The sequence below is a fragment of the Diadema setosum genome, chromosome 20 (genome assembly GCF_964275005.1).
Source record: "Diadema setosum chromosome 20, eeDiaSeto1, whole genome shotgun sequence".
Lineage (NCBI taxonomy): Eukaryota > Metazoa > Echinodermata > Echinoidea > Diadematoida > Diadematidae > Diadema > Diadema setosum.
The window spans coordinates 12,641,712-12,658,402 of NC_092704.1; the positions used below are offsets into that span (position 1 = coordinate 12,641,712).

At 37.4% G+C, this 16,691-nt stretch overlaps 1 protein-coding gene across 1 annotated transcript; it reads left to right on the plus strand.

Moving 5' to 3' along the window:
- The first annotated feature begins 1,117 nt into the window (after positions 1–1,117).
- LOC140243666 (BBSome complex member BBS5-like) lies at positions 1,118–16,634 on the plus strand. Its single transcript, XM_072323330.1, has 11 exons — positions 1,118–1,190; positions 4,402–4,484; positions 5,866–5,948; positions 6,414–6,479; positions 7,413–7,462; positions 7,964–8,091; positions 8,918–9,053; positions 11,904–11,999; positions 12,772–12,834; positions 13,773–13,994; positions 14,695–16,634. Exons 2-11 carry the CDS (start codon positions 4,420–4,422, stop codon positions 14,824–14,826), a joined length of 1,041 nt encoding a protein of 346 aa, XP_072179431.1. The 5' UTR covers positions 1,118–1,190; positions 4,402–4,419; the 3' UTR covers positions 14,827–16,634.
- Positions 16,635–16,691: the final 57 nt, after the last annotated feature.

Genomic DNA, 16,691 nt, shown 5'->3' on the forward strand with positions numbered 1-16,691 from the left:
CGAAAATTGTGAAGTTTTAAAATGTCACATCTTCATTATTTCTTATCAGATGTTTGTCATTGTATGGTTCTGTATGGCATATTTTTCTTTTTCTTTTGAAGTTTATTTATTTTTGGGCTGGATTTCCTCTTTAAAATGTATGTTTAATGGATACGAGTCTCGTATTTGATTTCATCAAAGTAAGAAAATTCCCTTCACTTTGTAAATTCGGCATGCAACATTGTGAGTTCACCTGAATCATTCTCGGCTTATCACTTTGAATCCATGTGAAACACGTTTCCTTCTTTATTTCACAGGAGGCCTACCATAGTTCTTCTCCGGAGTAATATACATTTATGCTTTGGTGATGTATTTTTGGATTTGTTTGTTTGTTTGTTTGTTTGTTTGTTTTTCTAAACCCTTGCACATTGTCTATTAATGGCATTTACCTGTATAACCAGAAAGAATCTATTGTTGTCTATCAAAATGATAACTAACCCCAGTAGTGGCGGATCCAGAGGAGGACGCACAGGGCGCGCGCCCCCTCTTTATTTTTTTTTTTTTTTGTTAAAACAAAAGAAATAAAAAGATAAAAAGGGGGAGGGGTGCGTGCGACCCCCTTTAATTTTGCAAAGGCGCCTCCCCTTTACGGAATTCTTGGATCCGCCCCTGAACCCTTCTTTGTTCACATTGATATTCCTTTCTGTCACGTTTCACGTCTTGATTTCTCATTGCATTCCCATTTGACTGTGATATTTTGTCTTTGACCAATACTGTGAAAGATAACACTTGCAGAATTTGAAACGATAGGCAATGCTCGATTCTGTTAAAAGGCATTCAATTCTGTCATTAGAAGCTCCCTAAAACTGAATACTCAGTACAATGTACTATTATGTTGTCCAAGGGCAGAGCTGTCGGTCCCAGGTGTACGTTCAACTGAAGGGCCTACAAGACCGTTGTACTGTGTTCTTGAAGAATCGATGTTTGGAAGGCGAATTTATTCGTCTTGATCTTCCGAAAAGGAATGTCTCCAGCTAGCGACAGAATAATGCATAATCAACACACATTTTTTCGGACCATCCCTATCGAACGTGTACGTTTGTGTATGTAGCCAATATAAAATCTGCAAGGTTTGTTACTGACGACGTTCCGCGTCCCTGAGCAACCGTATTCTCCGACTATTTTACGTCCTTATTCAACTTCAAATCAAGGTAATTCTGAACTATTTTCAATAATTTGTTCGTGTGGAATGAATATGCCACAATTCTGTTGTCTTTGATATGCTCAAAATGCCCGTACAACGAAAATAAACAGACGCGGAATATTTTGCATAGGCCCTTAGTCCGATTAATTTGTATCTGTGTATTGCCGTAGTCATCCAAGGCTAGTAGAGAGACCCTTTTGGCTACGTAGACCTACGTAGCGAATAATTAATACTCACAATAATAAGTAACAACAGTGAAACAATAAACAGTTAGATGTAATAGATCTAGTATTAGCTAGTATTGTGCCCACTACATGTATAGGTGGACCTAGCGCGACAGCGGCTGCACCTGTACTCCTTCGCAGACGTTATTTTCAGCGGTGGGTGTACGTTTCCTTCATGAATATCTTTATTAATCGTGGAAAACTAAAATATAAGGAATCCCCGTAATCTGTGATAATCATTCAATAATCGGTATGCGTATTTTTTTTTTTTTTTAATTACGTCAAAAACCCACCGAAATCCGTCCTTAAAATCAGGTCTGTAGTGTAAGCGTCCGTATTGCTTCACTCCTCATCTTCTGCGTGTTATTGAATAGCAATCACTCTCCTATACTACAACGTAGCTAGTTGGAGCGGAAGTGGATGAGCTAGTCGGAGCGGAAGTGACGTCAAATCATGAGAGCAGCACGCGCGGAAATACATGTACGTAGAAGACGACAAGCTTTACGTAACACAAGAAACGCACGAGCGTTCGTGGTAGTTCGTTGATTTTGTGAATCATCGCACAATCTACTCTGAAAAATTCAACAATAAGATTTGGATACCAACAAAACACCAAATTCAACTCAACCATCAGCAAAATACGATATAGGTGGGTGGTATTACTGTTAAAATAAAACAAAATAAAAGACATTTTTGTGGTCTTGCCATCAAAAGCGACGGTCGTTTACAACGTTTAAACACTAGTACATGTCAGACTGCTGTTTGCACAGCAGTCTGGTCAGGCTAGGGTCTAACTAGAAATCTACTCATCGACCGCTTTTTAATTAAATGCCTTCATGAATCATATGCCCGAGTTGTAGATTCTAATTCATCTATAACTGGTCGATTCTTAGAAAATATTCCTCGGTTTCACTTTCACTGTTAATGCAACGCATGGCAGAAAATACCGCAGTCGCGCAGATTCATATCCCGGATTCAGATTACAGACTGGACAGTTGACTCGCATCGTACGTGCGGAATTCTCGGCGACTATGAAACGCAAGTGACATTTTTTACTGTGCGTTGGGTCGTTGCCGTTGGTGTTAGCACATCATTTTGACTGACCGCCTGTTCTCTAGATTTCTATTGATAAAAACACGTACACTGTAGATGTACACTTGCCTAGTCACTGCTAGTGAATGGCAAAGACGTGTTAAAGGTAGGGGATACCTTTTACAGACCTCCAAAAATGCAGCAAAACATTAAATATGAACCTCAGGGGACTTATAGGCCACTGCTGAGAAATTTGGAAGTCAACAGTTATCTACAATTTGAATAATGCACAAAACTCAACTTCTCGGTAGTTCTGTGTGTCAGCCACACTTACGCCTTTTTGTTGCAGTCTTCTGTATCTTTTTATCTATAAACACAAATCTAAAAGTATAAGAGCTGATGTAATAACATATAGAGTGTGTGGCAAGAATGTATATCTCACCATAGAAATGTTTGTAAGTTTTGATGAACTTTCTTCACAAAATATACATGATGGACACACATGCAGTGCATGGGTCTGCAAAGGTAGCCTAGTAATGAACTGGAATTTACGGTGAGCCCCGAAAAAAAATAAATTCAAAATCTACCGGTCAATAAAAATGTACTAAATGTTACCTTCCACTTTCAATACTTTATGGGAGTTTCTAAAATGATACTCTCTTCAACATACCACTGTATTTATACAACTCTTCATTTAAGGCATGCAAATGGGATTCCCTACCTTTAACATCAATTGATTAGGCCCAACGTTAGAACTGTATACAGTGTATTAATAGTGATTAACTTATGAGGATTTTCTTCAATTCTTTTCCTCCTGTTTCCTCGGGACAGTCTGGTTATGGTTATTTATGTGTTCCCTCATTTCTGTTGATTTGTTGCAAGCAAGGCCTATGTTTGAATTTGACCGAAAGATCAGTCTGTATCTTGTTGTTAAGGATATACATGTATTCCACGGAGACTAGACCTACAGTGTAGGCCCCTAGTGGCCCTACCCTACATTCTACATCTGGCTTCATGGAATGCCTCCTATGGAGGAGAGCTGTAAAAGTTAAAAAAAAAAACACAAACAAACAAAAAAAAAAAAAAAAAAAAAAACTACTATGTATTTTGTAGGCAAGAAAGCCTTTGCGCAAAGGTGGTCAATCTAAAAATAGATGGTCGATGAGTTATAGTAGACTTGCAGTAAAGTTTATACATTTTAATAATGCACAGGTGAGAGGGCGTTAGTGGAGCCCTTTATGCAGCGCACTCGAGGGTATTTTCAATGTTGCACAACATTGTGAATACATTGTGAAAGCACACACAAGTATGAACTGAGAAAAGAGGCTCTGAAGTACAGGGTCTATTCAATTCTAAATCTTTTACCAAGCCATGCTACCTGCGTGATGAATAGGACAAAAAACAGGATGTAAACCACTGTAGCAACAACAATGAAGGGATTATCAAATTAAGTTGAAATTAGGCACACTATCAGCACTTTCAAAGCAGTTAGGATTATCCTTTCAAAAGCTATCAGAGTTGAAAGTGAAGAGTGTGCAAAGGATTTTCATGAAATGAAAAGGGGCCTCTAAAAATACCTGATCACACTACTCTACCAAAAAAGGGTTGTAGAAAAACTGCTGAAAACCCACTTTCCCATTCATTTTATGATTCCAAACTCGAGAATAATGTACAAGAAGAGTAGCTCTTTCAGAAAGTATGGAAAACTAAAAATTTACTTGGTTGACCCGTTTCACCTTTTTTTTAGTCCTCGCGTAAAATCAAGGGGTGCGACTTTTTGTTGGTTCTGTGACGCATGGTCACATATACTGAAACACATTGGCTTGTTGCCTTTATATAAAGATTATGAAAAATTATGCGTATATTGCAATTAATAGAATATGACAACATGCATGTCCATGTATGTCAAATGTATGATGAGGCCAACAGCATTTTTGGATTTTGCTCTCTTTCTCTCAACAGTAATTTATTCATTTTAAGATGAGCTCTTCAGTCTACGATGCCCTGTGGGAGGACAGGGATGTGCGCTTTGACATCAATCCAACGTGAGTGAACAAAGGGCGCCCTCTATGAAGTCAGTTCCACCTAAAAAAAAAAAAGGAAAAACATGTCACTTAATAGATATTGTAAATGCCACATCATGAGGTAGGAGACAAGAAGTTTTATAGTTTTATCATATAGATGTTAAAAAAAAAAAAGATGAAAAGAAATATATAAAAATTTCTAATACCCCGCTTCTTTGAGTGAAGGCAAAGTAAATTTAGTCTCAAGGACAACTGATATCTGCAAGTGGCATACAGATTATTTATTTATTTATTTTATTTTTTGTGTGTGTTATCAATCAAATCTTTGTGCATTATGTGCCGGCATTGGCAAAAAAAAAAAAGAGAAAAAGAATTTGATAAAGTGATGAAATGTAGAAGTGAGATGGATTGATAATCCTAGTACATATACTTTAATAGTAGGAAATTGTGCAGTTCATGTTTTAACAAGGATAGGGATGTAGTATGTAAGATACAGTTGAACCTCTCGTATCCGGACAAGTCGGGACGGGGGCTCATCCGGATAAGGGATTTGGCCGGATACGGGAGACTCAGTGCTGTATACATGTACATATACATACACATGTACTGATGTAGCCCATTGTAGTACCACATGTTAAATGTGTATCCTGCAACCTTTCCATTGTTACACTCAGTAACAGACCCCAAAATAGAGGTGTATGTTAATGTTGGAAGTAATATGTAATTCTTGTGTAGGAGTTCTCAAGGAGTTGGGAATCCCCCTTTCCTCCCGTAATTATTAAAAAAAAATAATAATAAAAAAATCACGGCGAGATTGCGTCCGTATAATAGAGAGATCCGGATAAAGGGAGGCCGGATAAGAGAGGTTTAACTGTATAAGATTGACTTCAATAGTCATAGCACTGGGATTCTTCACATCATCTCTCACTTTTCTTGTGGTATTTACTTGTAGATGCCTTGTATGATTGTTACATTAACCATCAGCCATGAATTCTAAAGTCTATAAGTCAAGACTAGAGAAAGCAATTATATCCTGATGCAGTGTACTGTAAAACACGATATATTCGTGGCATGAATTTTTCGCAAATTGGAGTCGACTGCATTTTTTGCGGCATGAAATTTTCGCGAACTGCCACTGGCATTCAATCTTTATAAGTGTAGACACGAGCTTTCGCGTGCATTTTAATTTCGCAAATTCGCGAAATTAAAATGCACGCGAACATTCCTTGTTTTACAGTATATTAAATAAAGTACAAAACAAAAACAAAAACAAAAACAAAAACAACCCAGAGAAAACAGCAGGGAGAATTAACAGTGCTCACTCATATTGTATACCAACCTACAACTTTTAGAGCCTTTGTCTTTCACTTGTTTTCTTTCATGGTATTAAACTTCTCTCTAGTCAAATGAACATGAGACCAGGTGAGGCTGTCATAGACAAGCTTGAGTCCATTGAGGACACAAAGGGTAACAATGGAGACAGAGGTGAGTGACTTGAAATGAGACTACACATACACAACTGCATTATGTGGGGCACTTCTTGTATATAAGCTGCTGTAAATTACTTTTGCCTGCAATGGAATGTTCACTTTATTTACCAAGTAAAGGCATCCTTCTAACAGCCATCTGTATTTAGTACAGTGAGGACTCTGCAAGCATGTGTTCCCAATAGTGATTTAAGCATACATCTTCATCATTGTGTAGATTCTTTTCTGTGTCCAATATACAGATACAAGTGGCCTAGGATTATATTTACACATACCAAAATTACATTGGAAGTGTTTCAGTGCATAATGAAAGCTGTGAGGATAGCATATTTCACATCCTCAGTTTTCATCTACACTGTAGGGTCACTGTTGTGTTGAAATGGTGGCTATTTGTTTTGAATTGTTCTCCTTTATGTCATTATAAGAAAGGAATGCTACTTTTCTGGTACCACTTTACATGTAGGTCGTTTGCTGGTCACAAACCTGAGGGTCATTTGGCATTCTACATCTCTACCAAGGGTCAATCTGTGTAAGTTCCTCATTTTTCATGTCTTCATTATTATCATTATAAGTAGTAGTAATAGTAGTTGAAGTAGTAGTAATAGTAGTTGAAGTAGTAGTAATCGAGTAGTAGTAGTAGTAGTAGTAGTAGTTGTAGTAGTAGTTAGTAGTAGTAGTAGTAGTGGTGGTGGTGGTAATAGTAGTAGTAGTACATGTAGTAGTAGTGGTAGTTACTTAGTAATAGTTCCTGCTATGTTATTATTATTATTATTTTTATTATTGTTATTATTATTACTTCTATTGTTGTTGTTACTCCTGCTACTATTGCTGCTATTGTTATTACCGTCCATGTCACTAGCTGTAGTGGCAGTGTAATACAGATCTATAATAGCATGCATGTTATTACATCATCAGGAGCCTACCATTAGTGTCATAATTGTCACATTTATTTCTCTGTTGAAATGCATCATTTGGTTCAAAGATTGGTGTGAAAATCGTAGAATATTTGTGCTATTCTGAATCTACAGTACGTTTCTGGACTGCAACAATGCCAATCAATAACTGTGATGGGGGGGGGGGGGGTCCTACATTCTTCTTGTGTTGGGTCTGTTCATATGTCAGAAGTGCATTTCATACTACACATGCAATGCTTATCTTACAAATTTATGTAATACACTGTACATATAACTCTTTCCATGTCAGTGTCTTTTATCAATTCCTGCACTTATGGCTTGAATTGGACTGTTTAATAACCCATTGAGGACGAGTCCCGAGTATGCTCGGGCAGGTGTCTATGGGAAATTTGTGTTGTAGCACAATCGGTCTTGTAAAGTGGATTTAGTGTAGGGTTATCAGTAAACTGTGATTGCTGTGTTCATTTCCCAGTAAGATTTAAGCTACAGTGTAGTTCTCGGCTGTGTGGTAAAAGACACCCCTGTATTTCTCATTCTGGTTCTTACAGCTGTGGGACTGAATTGCATCATAAACATCACCGTCAGGACAGCAAGCTCGGTAAGATAATGTTCTGAGATGCACCATTTGTGCCATATGTTTTAATAGGATTTACCCTTTAGCCTTGAAGCACAAGCAAATGCCCTTTCTATACATTGTATGTTTGTGTGTGTGTGTGGGGGGGGGGGGGTACAGTTATGGAAAATATACATATCTCCTTTCCAGATTTGTATGTCATCCCTGTATTGCCATGCTTTGCATGCAATTGTAATACATGTATGGCACTGTGCCCTCCTAAGTGCCATGCTTTATAGTGATGTGTTTCATATTTAATGCATTTCCTGAATTGATTATTGAGGTGTTTTTCTTTCTTTCTTTCTTTCTTTTTTTTTTTTACAATACATATTCTTTTTTACATTTGTTGACTGAATCACTTTCTTTTAGCATTCATACACCTTTTTCTCTTTATGCAGTTGTTTATATCTATGGTACATCTGATACTTGATTGATTGTATGTCTGGTTTTTGTTTGCTTGTGTATATCATTTTGTTCATAATATAGAAATTACGAGGGCCTACAGAAGCACTGTACCTTCTCACCAAGTGTAACAACACAAGATTTGAATTCATCTTCACCAACCTAGTGCCTGGCTCCCCAAGACTATTCACAACCGTCATTTCAGTCCACAGGTAGTGCATTCACTGAAATTTATGTACCATGTTATGTCTTTACATGATTATCCCACTTTTTTTTATCAGACACTAAGCATTTTATGTAGACAAAAGTGTGAAATGTGACGTAACACACATCAATTTCCATTTCATGTTTTGACGGATGGTGTATGATCTCTAATATACCAGAATGCATTCATGACATGTGAATAACTAGAGCTATCGTGTAGTTTCATTTAACTACACAGCAGAAGCTGTATGTATTGTCATGTGCTCTTTATACATGTATGTATGCTTGTCTTGTATGAATCCTGAAAATTTTCCTGGACAAAGGATTAAGAATATTGATACCCAAGGTGACACAAAGGGAAAATGATAGAAAACAAACAGAATGGCAAGTTTTATGTAATTGAGTTCCTTGGGTGCAGAGGTGGACAAGTACACTTTTTTGTCCTTCTGAAGCATGGTGACATGGTACTCAGAATTGATCTATAATGCCTTCCATCCTGCTTGCCTAATTCCATCAAAACTTTGAAGCTTAGATTCTCGACTTTATTCCTTTGGTTGCATGCTTTGAGGTGGGTTGTTGTGAATGAAATGGGACAAATCATAAGCAGATGTAAAGCTTAGTTTAGAAAGTTTGATTATCAAAATAAGAAAGTTCATGTTCTGCAACTTTATCACAATCTCTTGGTAACAAAGCATGCACTGTTGAATGTATGTATGGACTGAAAGGTTATGGCTTTAATTGGTTGGGCTGCTATTCTACTACCGGTACATTTGCACCGTTTTGCTCTGAATGTGTATGTTTTCCCATGGTTGTCATCGGTGTGTATCAATCCAGAGCCTATGAAACATCCAAACTTTACCGGGATCTCAAGCTGCGCGGTGCCATAATCAGCAACAAGCAACTCCGCATGTTACCACTGGAACAGGTGTACGATAAAGTGCAAGGTGTTTGGAATCTTTCTAGTGATCAGGTACTGGAGCTTTTTATTTTTTTTTTCTCCTCTCTGTTTTCCTTTCTGTTTCTTCTATTTTCTTCTTTTGCCATATTAAGATTAATTAATTCCTGTGTACTTTCCATCCCACAACAAACTGCAGTACTAGATATACAGCGAACAGTGACAAAAAGTTAAATGAGCATTTAGCTTTGCATTATGAGATTTTGAAATTTCGGTAACATCATATGGTAGCCACCAGTGCTCTATCAGCAACTCTTTAACCCTAAAAAGACTGGGGGGGGGGGGGGGTTTGACATTTTTTGCGATGAATCTGTAACATAAAAGTCTTGCACCGCGACGTTTTATGACTTTTTTCTTTTAAGTCTTGCGCAACTTTTGAGACCAAATTCGCGAAGCCCGGGTACGTGGTTCTGAAGTTACGCAATATTTTGTATGTGCATGTCAGACCCTAAATTGCTCAAAAAATGTGATTCATGTACAAATCCAATGCAAATTCTGTTTCTGAACAAAATTCATAAATGTATCATTATTCTTACTTTTACAGATCAAAATCAATTAATTTCATGTTTTTTATGATCGGAATAATGTCGCCGATGATTTCCATTGAAAAAAAAACAATAAAAAACAAAAAGTCAAAAACAAAGAAATACATAAAAAATTTAAAAAACAATAAAATACATAGGAAAAAAATTGATACCGCCGGTTTTTTTATGTACATTCGATAAGAATCCTACAAAGAGTACCTTGACCAAAAAAAGCAGTTTTGGACCTTTAATTACAGATTTACAGCAATTTTTTGTATTTCATGCATAAATTAGCATAATTAATTCATTGGAAATAAATTTGAATAATTGTGAAGTCATTACCTATTCAGCTTTATAGATTACCTTGTGGGTGATATGCGTGCCAATTTTCCTTGCGATCACGCGGTCAACGGCCGAGATCTTGGGGGGGGGGGGGGGCCCAATGATCCCCCCAGTCCTACGAGGCATCAAAATAGCCCAGTCTTTTTGGGGTTAATTGTATACAGATTGAACAAGTTTAAACAGTTAAGCATTAAACAAAGGGGCATGAAGCAAAGTGGTTTTAAGTACCTGGGACATGTATGCTTGCATTGTACTATCTGCATCACTTGCTAAAGTTACATTAACAAATTTTGCTGTAGGTAATGAAAGAATAGTTTTTCCTGAATTTTTACAAAAACTAGATGAAGGGAAATGCCATGCATATGCAATGTTTACATATGAACCGTTATGAAAATTTTGTTGCAACTATGTCTGGTGATTTTTATGACATGGCAAATCTTTTTATGCCTCCGCCATGAAGTGGTGCCGGAGGCATTATGTTTACGGGTTGTCCGTCCGTCCATATGTACGTCCGTACGTCTGTACGTCCGTACGTACGTCCGTCCGCTTTCGTTTACGCGATAACTTGAGTGATATTGACTGAAATTTTACCAAACTTGGTCCAAGTATAAAGTATGATGGGGCAATTACTTGATTAGATTTTGGGTGAAATCGGCCCAAGGTCAAAGGTCAAAGGTCAAGGTCAAATCATGAAATTGTATCCGTTTATGCGATAACTCAAGACTGGATCAAGCAGATTTCACCAAACTTTGTCAGAGGATGATGTATGATGGGGCAATTACTTGATTAGTTTTTTTAGTGAAATCGGACAGAGGTCAAAGGTCAAAGATCAAGGTCAAATCCTAAAATTTATCTCTTTATGTGATAACTCAAAACTGGATGAAGCAGCTTTCACCAAACTTGGTCCAAGGATGATGTATGATGGGACAATTAGTTGAGTAGATTTTAGGGACATTGGCAAGAGGTCAAAGGTCAAAATGTCAAGGTCAAATGCTAAAAATGTTGCTATTTCCCCCATATCTATGCAATGCCCAAAGGTATTTTCTTGAAACTTAGTGTAGACATGTACTACTGCATAAAGATTCTCCAGAGAGAGTTTCATGTCATAAGGTCAAAGGGCAAAAGGTCAAAGGTTAGGTGAAAATGTTGCAATATCACTTTTCTTGTTAATGGTTCAATGTATCTTCATGGAACTTGGTACATACGCATGTACTGACTGGCAGGGATTATCTAGGGAATTTAGGGGTCATGGGTCAATAGTCACGGGGTCAAAGTATCAACTCCTCAAAATTTTACTATTTCCCTCATATACTAGTATATTCAATGCTTGCATTATTAGTTTAAAAACTTAATATATACATGCATTACCTAATGGAGATTCTCCGGGAAATTTCCAGCCAGAAGGTCAAAGGTTAAGGGTCAAAGGCCAGGTTTCAATGCCCCCCAAATAATCTATTTTGTACTGTAATTACACTCTTTCTTCATACCTTGGAAATTACTCAATGCATAAACTTGTAAAAGGGTCCATCAGAAGTCAAGTAAAAATTCTCAATTCCCTAAATATGTGTACCTGCACTCTTAGACAATCATAGCACACCCAATTCAAGGAAAGTGAACATTCAAGATATTTCTGACAAACCTGTCATTTCAATATTTTGCCAGTTATGTGAAACTGTCATCACACATTGTGAAGACATTGTACTATACATCTATTTGGAGAATCATGCATTATGGCGGATGCATCAGTCGCCATAGCGACATTTCTAGTCTTAAAGTCATGTTTTATTTAGTGAAACAACTTAAAAAATGCTTCTTCTGTTAGGCTATTAGACGTGTACTAGATCAGGATCAAACATTCAGTGAATGTATCCATACATTCATTCCCTTTTTCATTTGTTTGTTCATTTGTTCATTCATACATTTATAGTATGTGTTTGCGTATTTGTTATCATTAATCTTTCTATTTACTCCTCATATTTTTTTTTTTTTTGCTACGCAGGGAAATCTGGGTACATTTTACATCACCAACGTGCGACTTGTGTGGCATGCAGTCATGAACGAAGCCTTCAATGTCAGTGTTCCATACCTTCAGATGGTGAGGCAATAAAAACACAATAGTATATATAGCTTCATTTGCATTGACCTGTAGATGCCGTCGACATTACTCTGATACTTTAGTAAGAAATAGAAGGATATTTGCTCCAAAAGAAGAAAGAAAGAGAGAATAGATTTGTAGTGAGCTGTATAGTAGCCAGTGTGGAATTTTAGTAGACCATATTTTTCCTATTTATCCTTTCGTAACAATGTGCATTGCTGTACTGAACTTGCCAAGCCATTCAAATAGCATTCAGACCACTTGCAGATAATTTTGTGTAATGTGTACATGTAACACATGAATATTTACGAAAGATAAATGAAACATACTGATACTCGCAGCTCCCCATTCCACTTTAAGGCTCTCACCATTAATGCATCTGATATTCAGATTAGTCATCATGAAAGGAAATAAGTGAAATATGCTTGTATTGACAAACACTGTATTTTGCTAATCATTTTCAGTTTAACTTTCTTTAAAATAGGCATACAGTTTTATTAACTGCTGAACAATGATAAGCGTAATGATGAAATTAAAGTTATGTCAAAGGGCTCATGTACTGATAAAATAAAGTTACTTAATACCCTTCTATTGAAGACATTAATATCTTCCATTACGCCATGTAAAGATTATGTTTGATCAATCTGATATGCCTTGTTAAGCTCAACACAGACTTGTATTGAATTTACAGAATATGTACAGGATATGCTCATTTTAAATTTGATAGGGACATGTATAATGTTTCATTTAATTTCATTCCTACTATTTCCAGAGATCTGTGAAAATTAGGGATTCAAAGTTTGGCCTGGCTCTGGTTGTGGAATCATCTGTTCAGGTTTGTAGTAGATGAAATATCTTAATTAACTTGGGAGGGGGCAGGTTGGAAGGAGTGAGCAATTTAAAAAAAAATAATGATGTCCGGTGAATGAGGGGCTAGCCTGTGTCATGCTTTTATGATGTAAATGGACCAAAATTGAAGCTTCATATGTAAAGCATAACTTGCACACAGTGGAAATAATACCTTACATAACCAGTGAAATATGTGCACATGGGACAGTTACAGAATGATGGTCGATTAGTCAGGTTATTCCTTTCCTTGCAGATTCTGGATGAGCCATGCTTTGTCTATGTGTGATTACAATATATAGGGATCAGTAGGTTAAAATGCATTGTTGTTACACCGAAATGACCATCTTAGATGTTTGGTGTGATATAATTTGTTAAGTACATATGAAAGAATTATCTAATAACATACAAAATGTACTTTGGTGGATGGTTTGATGAGGTTTTCAATATCTTAACTGACTTCATATTCCAATAAGTGAATTGAACATGGAAGAAGTCTGATAAAATTGTGGACCAGAAACAGAGTATACAAGCTGAGATAGATTCACTCATTTGCAGATACATTATCAATGTTGTCCATTCACACAACTTCTGTGAGCAAAAAGTCGGCACCATACAATTTGTATATCGGCCAATGCCGATGAAACTCGAACCTCTATGTTTGTCAGACTTTTTTTTTTGTAGTTTGTGACTGCTTATAACTATATGAATTTGAAGTACCATTGCACTGCAAGTGTTAGTATTATATATCATTTTATAGTGCCCCATTTAACAAAGCACACTTGCAACTATGCCTTCCTTTATGCATGCAAATATTCCTTCTCCTCAGAGTGAAGATTGGGAAAATAAAACCCTCACGAAATATATGGCATAATTATACAGTGTGTCATTTTAAAGTTCCCCTCTACACACAAACGTTCCCTTCAGAGCGGAGGTTACGTGCTCGGCTTCAGGATCGACCCGGCTGAGAAGCTCCAAGAAGTGGTGAAAGAGATTCAGTCGCTGCACCGTGTCTACAGCAGCAACCCCATCCTGGGCGTGGAGTTCGAGGTCGATGACGTCCCGCAGACCATGGACGAGTTGGTTGTGGAGAACGTGCAGGACGACATTGACATTGTCGACGATGACGAACAGTCTGATGCCTTTGCTGTACGTGTTGCTTTGTTTCTAGACTGAGAGTTTTTATTTATATAATGTTCACATAACAGGCCTGTTGGAATGCTTATAAACAAATTACAGCCAGTATTGATAGCAGTTGATAATCACCAAAATACAGTGCTATGGATTTTTTTTTTGTCATTATTATCATCAGCGACATCAGTATTGTCATCATTGTAGTCGCTCGTGGATCCCATCCATTTGGGTTTGGTGCTTCTGAATTCTACAACGTGTGCTGCATACCTGATATTTATATTGTCACAAATTTCGTCGGTTGAGAATGATAAGGGCGTTAAGTTGTCACTAAACCCATAGTGTTCAAGACAACTTAATGCCCTTCTCATTCTCAACAGACGATTTTATGATATATATCTGAGAAAGTAATAAATTGTGAAAGTAGTGCCTCCCATAACAGACAGCCTAATCTTAGCATGGCACACATGTAATTTCATTCCCCCCCCCCCCCAGAGACCAGGGCCCCATTTCATAAAACGTTGATATGATAGCAACTCTTGCTGAAATGGCAATGGTCATAGTACCGAAAAGAATCCAGCTTTTGATTGGCTGTTGCTATGGGAAGTTGCCATTCCAGCAAGAGTTGCTATCCTATCATCTTTTATGAAATGGGGACCTGTTCTATTAGGTTTAGAGGTCTAATTGTTTTGTTACTTTCATGTCCTTTTCCCCCCAGGCCTACTTTGCCGATGGGGATAAGCAGAAAGACAGACCTCCAGTCTACTCGGAGGAGCTGGGCCTGGCCATCGAGAAGCTCAAGGACGGCTTCACCCTATCCAACCTGTGGGAAGTAGTGGACCACAAGTGAAAGAGAGGCGGCAGTGACATGCAATGAAGAACATTTGTCCATACTTCAGGAATTCCTGGTCTTGAGTGTGCATTGTAGGTAGTGTGGCCTTGTCAGTTGGCTTTTGTGCTCTACTTTAAACCCGTTGAGGACGGACTAATTTTGCTGCAACACGCATATCCCATAGACACCTGCCCGAGTATACTCAGGACTCGTCTTCAAAGGGTTAATGTTACAGAAGGTTTGTGTCAATCTCTCCTTTAAAGGGTGATTAAATTAGCAGCAAAAACGTATGCAGGTTTTCTCACATTCCAGAATTTTGTCCAAAGTTGCTAGGCAACTGCTCAAAAACTCTGCAAAAAGTCCAAAAATAGATACTCATTAATCCAGTATGTTTTGTGAAGTTCATTCAAGTCAGATCTTGGTCATTTTTTGTTCTTTGTGTGTTTGTTTGTTTTTTTTTTTATTTATCCCCTCCCCCCCCCCCCTCTTCAAGATGAATATTCGTGTGCCGCACATCAGTTACTATGTATGCCTCACACTGTATACGCCAAATATTTTGCAAGGTTTTTATTTTTGCAAATTTCGCGAGTCAGCTGCCATTTGCAAAATTAATGACGCACGAAAATATTAACTCTAATGCTGATATGAATGTGACGTACGCGTATCCATTTCTCCATTCAGTACCGAACTCCACGATCGCGAATTTAACTACTCGCTAAATTGTCGGGAAGTCCCTATTCGTGAAAATTTAGACTCGCTAAATATATGGCGTATGCAGTACAATTCCAGTCTAGATTATTTGGCTCCCATTTTTCTACACACAAGCATTAGGTTTTCATTTTTAGTACACCTTGTATCTTTTAGGGAATTATGAATTGTCCCTCCATGAGAAACAGGGCATAACAAAGATACATACACATGTACACTGTACATGTAGCAAAGAACCTAAAGTTTTGTGAGTGCATGAACTGTTTTTTTTTTTTTTTACCATCGTAAATGACAGAGCAGAAAAAAACATTTGTTTGTTTGTTTGTTTTTGCCCATGTAAGTGGGTCTTTTTTTAATGTGTGAAATGGTCACCTCCCAAATCACTCAATGGAGGCCCAGATTGTTCTATCTACATGAAGGTCAAACTAAGATCTTACATGAACATGTATATTGTATGTGAAAAACGATTAGATTCTCAGATGTAGCTGTCCTCAGCAGTGGTTTGTAAAGACAAGTATTCTGTGACCTACATTGTATTATCCATAGCCCAGTGTAGAACTACTGTAGAGCTACTAAGTTTATAAGTGAAGTAGCACAGTGCTGTTTATGCTCTTAAAGCTGATGATATTGAACAGTTACCAGAGACAAAGAAAGTTGAAGTTGATTGAAGCTGAAACAAGAAAAAAAAAAAAAAACATGTAGAAAAAGAATAAAGAATTCTGACTGGCATATAACTGTGGTTGACTTACAATGTATTTGTCATTCAGTCAGCAAAGAGTCGTACAGTAGATACACTGTATTAAACAGACCTTTAAATTAAACAGTGCCCTCTATGGAGAGAGAAAAAAAGGCATCTGATCCAAAGAGGAAATCTGCCCAAGGCATAGTCTGTATAGAGACAACTACTCATGCATCTCCATTTCTTAGGATTTACATACAGTAGGACCTCTATTATCTGGCCACGTCGGGACCTGCGAACATCTGGATAATCAATTTGGCCGGATAAGAGAGATACGTGTGCTCAAATATGTCTCTTTCTAGCATATCAATGCTAGGGGTATACACATGTAATTGCTTATCTACATGGCATTGCCATGTTTCATACTTCAGAACTGACATGCAAATAAAACGAAATACAGTAAAAATATCCCTTCATTTATTGTTTAATTGATATT

What these genes read in the sequence shown, in the direction of transcription:
- LOC140243666 (XM_072323330.1), top strand. Translation starts at nt 4,420, where the DNA reads ATGAGCTCTTCAGTCTACGATGCCCTGTGGGAGGACAGGGATGTGCGC. An exon ending in GGGTAACAATGGAGACAGAG is followed by an intron (nt 5,949 to 6,413) that starts GTGAGTGACTTG and finishes CTTTACATGTAG; the next exon opens with GTCGTTTGCTGGTCACAAAC. An exon ending in TCTACCAAGGGTCAATCTGT is followed by an intron (nt 6,480 to 7,412) that starts GTAAGTTCCTCA and finishes TGGTTCTTACAG; the next exon opens with CTGTGGGACTGAATTGCATC.